The sequence below is a fragment of the Lichenostomus cassidix genome, chromosome 6, assembly GCF_008360975.1.
Source record: "Lichenostomus cassidix isolate B80296 chromosome 6, HeHo_3.0, whole genome shotgun sequence".
NCBI classification, from domain to species: Eukaryota; Metazoa; Chordata; class Aves; order Passeriformes; family Meliphagidae; genus Lichenostomus; species Lichenostomus cassidix.
In genome coordinates, this window is record NC_139487.1 from 3,191,311 (window position 1) to 3,203,052 (window position 11,742).

The following is an 11,742-nucleotide window of genomic DNA, read 5'->3' on the forward strand; positions in this document are numbered from 1 at the left end:
AGTGCCTAAAGGGGTTCCAGGAGAGCTGGAGAGGGAGCCGGGATAAGGGACGGGATAAGGACGAGGGGGAATGCATTCAAACTGCTAGAAGGCAGGGTTGAATGGGATATTGGGAAGAAATTCCGTGGTTCTGTGACACATGCACGGAGCTGTACAGAAGGCAACTGTGCGGCAGTTATTTTTTCATTAAAACACCTTTCAATAAACCTTTTAACAGCATTAACACATGTGACATTTGAAATTAATAAATATTGAGAAGAATAAACTGTTATTTTAAACATTGCACTGATTTTCATCGAATCGGAGCGGTTTGAGTTGGAAGGGACCTTATAGATCATTTACTCATAACGCCCTGCCATGGACAGGGACACTTTTCACAGACCGGGTCGCTCCCAGCCTCACCCAGCCCGGCCTCGGACACTCCCTGATCGGGATTTGAGGTGGCTACAGCGATCAGAAGCTTAGAAAGCACACCAGGTTTGGGAGCGGGCCGTGCTCCCCTCACGGCCGGATCACCAAGCCGTGCTCCCCTCACGGCCGGATCACCGAGCTCCCCTCACGGCCGGATCACCGAGCCGTGCTCCCCTCACGGCCGGACCACCGAGCCGTGCTCCCCTCGCAGCCGGATCACCGAGCTCCCCTCACAGCCGGATCACCGAGCCGTGCTCCCCTCACGGCCGGATCACCGAGCCCGGGTCCTCCCGGCCGGGAGAGGCCGCGGCCGCTCCGCCCGCAGCGCTCGCTGGTTCCGGGGCGTGCCGGGCATGGCGCTGGCCGGGGATGAGCCGTTCAGCCCCTCGGTGCTGGGCACCAGGGAGCAGTGAGTGCCGGGCGCGGGGCGGGCAGGGCGGGACGGGGCTCGGAGCCACCCGCTCTGGGAAGGGTGGCTCTGCCCGCGGCACGGGGAACGGCAGGGAGTGGTCTTACAGTCGCCCCGAGCCCAAGCCGGTCTCTGGTTTTGGATGTTATTGATTTACTTACGGAATCTGGGGTTCTATGAAGTGGTGCTCCTAGGTAGGACGCAGCCTTCTCACCCTTCCGTAGAATCATGGACTGGTTTGGGTTGCAAGGGACCTTGAAGCTCATTGAGTTCCACCCCAGCCATGGCAGGGACACCTCCCACTGTCCCAGGCTGCTCCAAGCCCCAGTGTCCAGCCTGGCCTTGGACACTGCCAGGGATCCAGGGGCACCACAGCTTCTCTGGGCACCCTGTGCCAGGGCCTGCCCACCTCACAGGGAACAATTCCTTCCCAATATCCCATCTAATCCTACCCTCTCGCAGTGGGAAGCCATTCCCCCTTGTCCTGTTATTCCATCGCTTGTCCTCAGTCCCTCTCCAGCTCTCCTGGAGTCCCTTTAGGCACTGGAAGAGGCTCTAAGGTCTCCCTGGAGCCTTCTCCACATGAACACCCCCAGCTCTCCCAGTCTGGTTCCTTGGAGCATCTCCATGGCCTTCTCTGGGCTTGCTCCCATGTATTAATGTCCTTCTATGCTGGGGACCAGGGCCTCACCACCCTCAAAATCAACAATTTCTTGCAAACATCCAGCCTAGATTTCCCCTCTTTCACTTTTTCTTCCCCTCCCTCGTTTATCTAAACATTTCCCAGTACTAATTATAATATCCTCTCTTCTCCAACTTCAGCTGGGATGCTGCATATGAAAGAGAGCTGCAAACTTTTCAAGATATTGGAGATGCCGGGGAAATCTGGTAAATAAAATAACTCCTGCAGAGTGATTCTGTTGTTTCTTTACCAAGACAGACATTGCAAAACCACAGCCAGCAATTTGGTGGGTTGCTGACAAAATGATGGGGAGTTTTACCACTGAAACCAGCAGTTCCTCTCTTGCCCAATTTCTCAGTGCAGATTTCTCAGCTGCACTTGAACTAATGTCATCACACAGAAATTGAGCTGGTAATTGAGGTGGATGTTACTGACAAATTTGCTTTTTATCCCTGATCTCAGGTTTAACCACAAGTTGCCCCTGCTGCTGCATTTTTTAATATCTGGATGGTTTCACCTCCCAGAGTTGGTGTTTCAGTGAATTTTAAGGCCATGTGATTAATTTTCATTTGAACAAAGCAAACATGGAATATGAGCTGTGGACATTGTTCTTTAAGTAACAGTAAGAGTGGCTTTGAAAAAGCTGGAGAGAATGAGTGATGAATTTGAATCCATTTGCTGCATCTTTTGTATGTTTTTTCTAGTTTAATTACCTGGGATGTTGCTTTTTCCAGGTTTGGAGAAGAAAGCATGGTGCGCATAATCTCGTGGTTGGAAAAGCACAAGGTCCCCCTTGACAGCTCTGTGCTTGACATTGGGACTGGGAATGGTGTTTTACTGGTTGAATTGGTTGGTATTTTGCAAAGTTTGTGTATTTTTTTACAGAATCAGAGCAGTATAAATACAGTTCTCACAAGTGGCAGTGGTCATCAAATGAGCTGTGACCTGTGTGAAAGGCAAAAAGTGCCAATACTTCAGGCTTCAAAATCTGCAGTATTTCTCTAAATCAGCCACTCTGAGCATCCCTTGTTTTAACTTTACCTTTCTGTTTCCCCACGTCTAAAATTGCATTTCTTCCCATTTTTGTGTAAACACCCTCAGATAAGGGAATTAAGTTGACTAATTTACAAAGTACCCTCAGGTACAAAACCAGACCCTTTCTCCGCACTTAGTTCTGATAATAACACTCATTTTTCATGTAAAAAAAGTGGGTAAACTTCTATGTAGATGACTTAAAAAGTTGTTAACACTTCCTCTAAAGAAGGGTCCACTTCTGTCTGGGTGGAAACTCTGATCAGATGTGTTCTGAAGTGTTACGATGTTGTTCTGCACAAGATGTTTAGGCATCCTCATATTTTTTTCCTATTTTTGATTGATTTTTTTTGTGTCACACAAAAGGGGAGATGGTAAAGAAAGGGGCTGTCATAATGTCACAGCTTTTATTTTTATGCATTCTTCATTGGCTCCATTAGTTTCTGTAGGACTTGAAAGGACTGAAAACCAAAGTCAGGTTTGGAGTGGAATTTTTTTTTAACAAGGACTTTGATTTTAGAAGACTTTGAAACCTTTCTGGAGACTGGCTGCTGCACCACAGCACAGGAGAATTTAGGTCATCAAAAGCAGAAATTGCTCATATCACTAAGAGAAACTAGCCTAATAATGGTGATTGTTGAGTGCAATGATAGCTCTATTATGGTTGAAACACCCAACAGAAAAATCTTATTTGTAAGGCTTCAATTTTATACTGACTCCACTTACGAGTGGGAAACTGATTTTTCATACTGTAATGGGAAAATGACAGCCTGATAGCTTTTAAAAACTATTAAACTACTGTGAGAGCACACTCCTCTCTTAGATTAAGCACCTCATGCTATTGTGGTTCCTTTCATAGGAAATTTTGAGTCCATTTCTCACTTGAAAAGTTGCTACAGATATTAGGTTGTTTACTTTTGCTCAATAATTCAGGATCTTGCTTGATGTAAGAGGTATTTTCTGTGTGTCAGCTGCAAGGCTTTGGAAATCAAGTTGGAATTCTTTTGATAGCTGCTGTAGGACTGTTCTGCCACTGAAGTTGGACTCCATAGTGGGATAAAAATGGCAATACTGGAAAAGACTTCAGTCATAGAGGACATCAGTAGCAGGTGTCTGCAAGGGAACTACTTGAGGGTACATAAGTATCAGATCAGTGAGACCCCTTGGTGTTTTTATATGTGCAGTAGGCTGTGGTCCAACCCCTGTGAACTTCAAGGATGTGGGAGCCTGGATTGATGACATAATTCCTTTGCCTTCCAAAAATTCTGGCTCTTCTAAGGAAATCTTGCTGCCACAGAAAGCTGTGGTCTCCTCTTATCTTTACAGGCAACATGGGAGCCACCAATATTGAAAAACTTCTCTGAAGTGGAGGGTATTCACCCAAATGGGGGTGTCTGCCCCAAGCACAGGGCAGAGCTGATAATGTTGCAAACTCCCTTCTGCTCTTCAATCTGCTTCTTGAAGAAGCAGCAGCAGAGTGCTGTAAACACCACCTCCAGGGCAGCAGTCCAGCTGCAGGATGCAGTGTGGTCACGTTTGGCACGAGAGGGAAGGATCCCTTCCTGTCACAGTCAGGCCCTACAGGTTCTGCAGCATTTAATGTTGTTTATCTCTAAACCTTCCTTCTCTGCCCCCGAGACTAGAGGAGTGAATGGGAACTCCCTGAAGTGACTCAAGCCTTTCCTTTGCAAACAGAGGAGCTGTTGTGGGAACTACTCCTCCACCCCCAAACCTTCAGCACAGGCATCTGAGGAAGCCTGCTTTGCTCCGGGGAGGGATGTGGGCAGGAGCCTGAGCAATAAATGTTCTCCATCCCATGCAAACAACACTGTCTTTGTGTTCAGCTGCAATTAGCCCTCAGCTCAGAACAGCTGGTTAGCACCCAGCTCAGGCCTGAGGGGCTGCTGCAAGGAGGAAGGACAGTTGTGGAAACTCCTCATAGTTTTCCTGGCTGTTGAGGTGTCAGCCTTTGGAACAAGCAGACACGCAGCTGGTTGCTTAACACCACTTCGAATCCATGTGTTCCTCCAAACCCCAGCCTCCTCCCTGTCTCTGCTGTGACAGCCTGCAGCTGGCCAGAGGATCAGAGCTCTTCCCATCAGGTTTGGATCTTGCCAGACCCACTGACACATGTGATACCCCGAGTTTTTCCTTTCAGCACCTACCTTGGAGCAAGGACATGTGTCCCTGCTCCCCTCCCATGTGCCCAGCTCCAGCTGATGCCAGGAGCCCACCTGCTTTGCCAAAGGCTTGCTGGGATCTCTCTGAGTTCTCTAAGATGGGTTATCCTTATCGCCAACAAATTTAGATTAACAAAGTCTCTGTGTGCTATCATATGTGGTGCATAACCTGCCTGAAAATTGCTGATACAGACACCTGGCAGCATGCAAATTATTGCATTTAAATAGGCATTAGCATGAATAATTAGAAAAATGTATGATTTTGCAGTGGATTTCTGTACTAGAGCAACGTATTACGTATTCTGGCTCTTACAATTTGGGTTGTAAACTTTTGCAGAATTGCTTAATCTCCAATGTTACATGTCAGAAAGGTTTTTTTTTCTCTGATTTTGAAGCATCTGGCATTGTCACATGCTCTCATCACTGAAAATTCCTGGTTTCCAAGTTACTTTTGCTGCAGATAAGAGCCTGTTCCCCTCCAGGGTGTTACTTTTCACAGTTGTGCTCAGTTTTCCACTTGACATAAACCAGCTTTCAGTCACCAGTTCTTTCGGTGAGGTATTTAGGCAAAATGGAGTTACTTCAGCTCATTCAGCTGTTTAGCTCTTGTAATGGTAACAGTCATAAAAATGAGTAAAAGGTGGGTTGTGTTTTTTTCCTGTTACTAGGAGGAGAGATGAGATGGATTATAGACAGGGAATGTACTGGCTGGATAAAAACAATTGCTAGCACACTAATTAAGATTCTGTGCTTCTATCTAGGCAAAGTCTGGCTACATGAATCTCACAGGGATTGATTACTCACCTTCTGCAATACAGCTTTCAGAAAAAGTAAGAGAGAAAGAAGGGATGCCTAACATTAAATTAAAGGTAAGTCTTGAGAGAGAGTTAATTGAGGAAATAGAAAGCAATTGAGCCCCCAAGATTAAACGAGTTAATTGGTATTCAGATCTACTCAGTGTACTAAATGAATTATGTCTTTTGACATTCATTTGTGAGAGAACTCTAGCCAAATGAATCTGTTTACAGGAAGATTTTTGGTCTTTTTGGTTTTTGTTTGTAACAGTCATTAGGGCTAACAAGATTTCCCTGCTTGGAGCAGGGAGCAGAGTAGTGGTTCACCAGTCGGCAAGTTCTGTATTTTAGCTGCTGCATTCTGAATTTCAGACTTGAGGCAGAGGAAGAAATCCTTAAGTGATAGAATCCCTACCAGTAGCTGAACAGCAGGAAGTTTGAGAGGCCTTGCTGGAGCAGAGGAAGGACCAGACAACCTCCAAAGTCCCCTCCAGCCTCAGCCATGTTGTGATTCTGTGGCTGGCTGTCATTCTGAGCTCTCTGCTGTGCTGTTCTACCCTCCTGCTCTGTACCTGTGTGATGTCTCTGTTCCTGTTTGTCAGCTCTAAAATCTCTTTGTGGCAGGCTCTGTCTGTTCCTCTGCATTCGTGCAGTGCCTGGCACATGGCAGGGATCAAAGTACAAATAATGATTTAAAGAATGAGCTTCAAGTGTGTTAGCTTGGGCTTTAGATTACAGCAAATAGATCATCACACAATGTGTAGAGAAGAAAGAGGCTGCCATGGCACTGTGAGTTACCCTTCCCTAAGCACGCCCATTATCAGCAGTGAAGCTTTGTATCCTAAAGTCTTGCTTTGCATTAAAGATTCAGGAGCTGCCGAGTAGAAGATTGTTCTCACAGCTGCAGACTTCTGGTTTAGGTAGAAGACTTCCTGGCACCCTCAGCTGAGCTGTCAAGCTTTGACATTTGTCTCGACAAGGGGACTTTTGATGCCATAAGCCTCGACCCCAATGACGCAGCGGGGAAGCGGAAGCTGTACGTGGGATCTCTGTGCAGGGTGTTGAAACCAGAGGGCTTTTTCCTCATCACCTCTTGCAACTGGACCAAGGAGGAGCTGCTGAACGAGTTCAGAGAAGGTAAGCAGCTGAACAGAGCCCTCTGCCAACTTGGGGTTGCTGAAGGAAGGGATGAGTGAATTTTCATGCCTGTGTTAGCATATTGACTTTCCCAGATCAGGATTAGAGGAGGGAAAGTGATTAGGAAATGCTCCAGTGTGTGTCTTCCCTCTGTTTTCCTTGGGAATTACTCTCCCATGTTTGCCAGTGCCAAGAGAGGACAGGTTTCCTGACACTTTGGAGGTTGGGAATTTCGGTGTAATTACCCTGGGAAAATGTGTGGCCTCTGATACTTTTTGGGTCCTTAATTACTAGACCCAGTTCACCCTTTGATTGCCAAAAAATTTGGGTTACATTGTTACCCATGTTGAGGGGAACTGGCACGTCTGTGACCTTTTGTGTCACCTCTCCAGCTGCCCTTTTGGTCTACCTAGGAGGTTTTTTTTGCATGCCAGTCAGCTCCTGAATCTCATGCCTGAGGCTTGAAACTCGGTGTGGATCTGAAACAACCATCCCTTTTGGGGAACTGAAGTTACTGGCAAGTTCTCATATTTTCTGCCATTAATTTGTGCAAGTCAGCCAGCTAAGATTTTTTTATTATCCATGGAAGAGTTTCAGCTGTATAAAGCAGTGGTGCAGTGTAACAATACAGTCCTATAAACTCACAGATTAACTGACTTGCAAGTTTTCCAGACGAATAAAGAATGGTTTGCAAAGGGTTATCCAAGAGGCGAATGAAACGACTTCCTTCTAATAAAAGCATTTCAATTTCTGTCTGGCAGGATTTGAAATTCTGGAGGAGCTGCCAACACCCAAGTTTTGCTTTGGAGGAAGAATTGGAAACAGTGTAACAGCATTGGTTTTCCAAAGGAAAAAAGTGAAGCCATCCATCTTGGACAAATTAGATTAGATGAGAAAAGTCTGAACTTTAAACCTGACAGAAAACCTCAGACACGTGTGTAAATAAATGCTTTTTGAGTGCACAGTAAAATACTATGTATGGAGCTCTAAGGGACTATAAAACATTGCCCTAGAAACGTTTCAGCTTTGCATAATTTGCCCATAAATTTTGTCCTTGCTACAACCTCACTTGTTTCAGGGAAGCTGCAGGTTTGTAAGAGAGAGGGAAGTCAGACATACTAAATACAGAGACCAACATAACTGAATGATATTTGTGCTTGAAATATAATCTGATATTTAATTTCTGTGCTGGTACACAGTGACCAATAGAGGTAAAGGTATTCTACAAAGCAAAAATCTAATTTTTCTATTGTGCAGTGGAATAGAGAACAAGCCTTTTCAGTGTAAGTGCTGGATCTTTAATTTTTTTTAGGAGAACATGAAGCTAGCTGTTAAGGAGGAAAATTAATATAAAAACCAGAGCACTTTCAAGAAAGGACCAGTTGGTACTTTACATTCAGATTTTCAGAGGTTCTCAGACTCAGCATAATTGTGTCTCTTCTGAAGCAGCTCAGCTCTTTTCCCACAGAGGGAGTGTTTTTAAGTCTCCCTTGCCTGAGTGTGTTCATGCCTGGTCAGTTCTTTTCCCTGATCTCATGAATACATAAAGGTGTGATGTTGCATTCTCACTGGTGTGTGACATATGCCTCCTTCATTATTAACCTGCTAGATGGGAATGTCTTTAGAGCCACAATGACCAGAAGTTTTCCAGTGAATTTCTCAGGATGGATTTTAGCTGCATAAATCCAAAAGATTTCGAAGCATAACTAACCATTCCTTGTTCCTTTTTTAAAAAAAAATATTTTTTAAACTTCTGTGTGCAATCCTTATGCTCAATTTCATTGCCTTCATTTCTTCTGTTTTGTAATCTCAGAATATTGCTGTTGCTTGAAAGGCAGGAAAATGAGATTTCTTCATGCCTTGACAAACACATTTGCAGGTGACAATAAACTTGTTCTTTCAAACATCAAGGAGGACCTCTTAGGCAATCAGGTTTTGTTTCACAGGCAAGGTCATGTTTGTTTATCAGGGAATTGCTTCTCCTACTTTCCACACTTCTCCTCGTTCCCAGGGCTCGGGAGATCTTTAAGGGTCAATAAATACTTCCAATCCTTTCCCAGGATAGGAATCAAGGCATTAATTTGCATCTGTTGATGTCGTCAAGGTAGGAATCCTAGTGCTGCATCTTTTTGGGGTGGGGTATATCCCATTGGAAGAATGATTTATCAGCAGTGCTGAAAAAATTTAGCCCCGGAATAATTCTTTGCATGCTTGGTCAGAATTGGGTTCTAAATTGAGTGCCAGAACTAAGGGCTTTTTACCCTCTGGGTAACTGTTGTAGTCCTGTGCTCTGCTTCTGCTCAGTAGCCAGCTGGAATGCTTGGAAATGTAACTGGGAATCCAAAGAGAAGATTTTTTTAGCATAGTAGTACAAAGGCTTCAAAATGCACTACTGATAACAGCCTCAGTAAAAAGCCTGTGACATTTTTGGCATCAGGTAGAGTCAATACAAGGAAATTTTAATTGTCAAGGACTCTGGCAGGATGTGTTTCAGGCATCTGTTTTATTCCCATCTGTAATTTTTGCTAATGAAGGCATGTTGTGTGTTTAATCATGGAATGAAAATAAAATCAGGGCTGTCATGGATTTTCTTTTAATCAATTAGTTGGAATTCAACTATAGATTCCCACTCCATAAGATATGTAAGGTTCAGGGCAAGTATTGTTTTCTCCTCTTCACAGAACTGATTATTATTAGCTTTTGTTCTCTGGGTAGTATTTTTATATAATTTGTAAAGCTAAAAATAAGCTTCTTAAAATTGCTTGAGACTAAGGATTTCTGCATTAGATCTGTAGTTTGCATATTCCTTCAGTCCCAAGCACTTCCAGGTGTCACTGGAGAGCAGAAAAATGCTTGTAAATCATGTTTTAGGAGCTTTATTTTAAGGCAACAGTAACCAAAGGCTTACTATTTAAAATCTGCTCTGTTGGAAACCTGGAATTTTCTGGGTAATGGAGTCTAGGTAGCCACTGAAGCACTGACTTAGTGAGTGGGGGTTTTGGCTACAAGGATTTGGAACAGACTTGTCAAAAGCTGTCCTTGTTTTGGGGCACTTCATCTTGCCAGGAGGTTCTTCCTGGTGTGATCTCTAAATGTTGATGCATTTCAGTGAAAAAACTGTTAGAAAAAGAGGCAGAGGAATAAGCAGTGATTTAGGAAAAGTGAGTTTTTGCTAGAAGTTTGGGGAGTGCTTCATGGTAGTTCCTGAAGGCTGGAATCCTCCTGACTGCACAGCTGTGTGACTCTTGGTTTCAGCTGCAACACCAGACTGCAGGAGAATAAATGCAGCATTTGAAACATGTTTTACTCCTATTGTTTTGCTATCTGAAAACTCTGTCTGTGATTTCCCTGTCAAATGTGAGGTTTGTGGGTAGTAAAACTAACATCTTCCATGGATCCCAGAGGTGGTTGAGCCCACAGGCTGTTCCTGCAGGACAGAGTTTAGGCTGGATGATGATGCGGAGCTGGCAAACCTTCCTGGAGTGGTTTTGCATAGACTGTGGGCAGAACAGAAAGGGTTTTTGTTCCCTGGTTCATTGACAGCATGCTGAAGGATGAAATTCTCTCAGGATTCACCTTCTATTCCAGAAAGATTGAGGGTGGCTTTTAGTGCATATGGCCAGACAAAGCATGTCCACCAACATTGTGCTTGGTGCAGCTCAGATATCACCTGGCTCCTGTTGCCAAGAAAACTTGTGCTTAGGGATTCTCTTTGGAGGCATTTACTGGTGGAGATCATTGAAGTCTTTGTGGGGCTTGTGCTACTGAAAGAGCTTGGAGCATTTTACACAAATTTTATGGGGTTTATCACAGAACTGAACTGTCAGGATGAAATATCTGAGAGAGGTGACCACGCGATATTAATGAAATAATTATTGATTTGAGATGTTTGTCCTAGGAGAGTTTTTACACGTGGGGACTCTGCTAGAGTGTGAGGTAGATGGGTTCTCAAGACAAAAAGCCTTTGCCCTTTCAGCATCATAGTACTTTCTTGAAATAAATACTGCTATAACCATTTTCATATGAATTAAAAAGCAAGAAACACCAGACATGAAAATCATGGCACAACTGAATGACCACAGAAAATTCAGAGGGAAAATTAATGTTTCCTTACTCCTTGACTTCCCTTTTGGTGAGCAGCTTGTTATCTATAAGAGGTATGTTCATTTAATGGTCCTTAAGGAGCAGGAATAGCCATAGAATCCCAGAATGGTTTGGGTTGGAATGGACTTTGAAGACCATCTCATTCCAACCCCCTGCCATGGGCAGGGACACCTTCCACTACACCAAATTACTCCAAGCCACATCCAACCTGGCCTGCAGTGCTGTCCATAGGCTGTTTTTTAAAGGTTGATTTTTTTTTTTTTTTGAAGGCTGAGAAGATATAGAATTAATATTCTGTTCTTAAAACTCAGTGCAATTTTGTGGTGTAGCGTGAAGAATTTCTGGGAGCTACAATTTTTTTTTTTAAGAGCTGTTGGGTTACATCACAAACACCATCAGAATTATGGCAGCTGCTTTTCCAGACAGGGCCAGCAGTGATGAAGCATGGAATTACAGGCTCTCTGTCCCATCAGGAGAATATTCCTGCAAATCATTATTGAGAGCATCAAGTTGAAATAACTGCATTATGAGCTCACCTTGTTGAATTCAAACCCAGTGTTGCAACACCATTTCTAAAATCTGGGAATAGCCAGTTGCTTTGATTGTATCATAGGATTTGAGGTATTTAACACCTACAGAAAAGGAGATTCAGAGTTTTTTTTACTCTGTACTTTTCCAAATAATGTTAAAAAGGGGCTTTCAGATATTTGGGTTTTTAAACATTCAGTTGCTGTTTACAGGAGAGCTTGTTATACCTGGGTGAAGAAGTGCATGTCCCATCACACAGGTCTCAGGTGTGATTCTCTGGAGAGCAAACGTTCTCTCATATAATTTATATCAAAATTATTTCAGTTCTGCAGTGGCTGTGAAATCTGTGAGCCCAAAGAGTCAAATTAATGGGATGAACTGAAATCCCTCGATTAGAATGACTGGGTTTGTACCCAGGTGTGCAGGGCACAGCAAAGAGATACCTGTGAAGCTCCAAAGCTGAGC

General features: G+C 43.9%; 1 protein-coding gene across 2 annotated transcripts; it reads left to right on the top strand.

Moving 5' to 3' along the window:
• Window positions 1-661: 661 nt before the first annotated feature.
• Window positions 662-9,946, top strand: EEF1AKMT2 (EEF1A lysine methyltransferase 2). Of its 2 annotated transcripts, none has more exons than XM_085064633.1 (6): window positions 662-820; window positions 1,643-1,708; window positions 2,237-2,351; window positions 5,476-5,583; window positions 6,489-6,645; window positions 7,407-9,946. In XM_085064633.1, the coding sequence occupies exons 1-6, from the start codon at window positions 765-767 to the stop codon at window positions 7,532-7,534; spliced, it is 630 nt and encodes a 209-aa protein (XP_084920759.1). In that variant the 5' UTR covers window positions 662-764; the 3' UTR covers window positions 7,535-9,946. The 2 variants fall into 2 exon arrangements, with proteins under 2 accessions (XP_084920759.1, XP_084920758.1); XM_085064632.1 differs by having other exon boundaries at window positions 663-820; window positions 6,429-6,645.
• The last annotated feature ends 1,796 nt before the right edge of the window (window positions 9,947-11,742 follow it).

What these genes read in the sequence shown, in the direction of transcription:
- EEF1AKMT2 (XM_085064632.1), top strand. Translation starts at nt 765, where the DNA reads ATGGCGCTGGCCGGGGATGAGCCGTTCAGCCCCTCGGTGCTGGGCACC. An exon ending in GTGCTGGGCACCAGGGAGCA is followed by an intron (nt 821 to 1,642) that starts GTGAGTGCCGGG and finishes CTCCAACTTCAG; the next exon opens with CTGGGATGCTGCATATGAAA. An exon ending in GCTGAACGAGTTCAGAGAAG is followed by an intron (nt 6,646 to 7,406) that starts GTAAGCAGCTGA and finishes TCTGTCTGGCAG; the next exon opens with GATTTGAAATTCTGGAGGAG.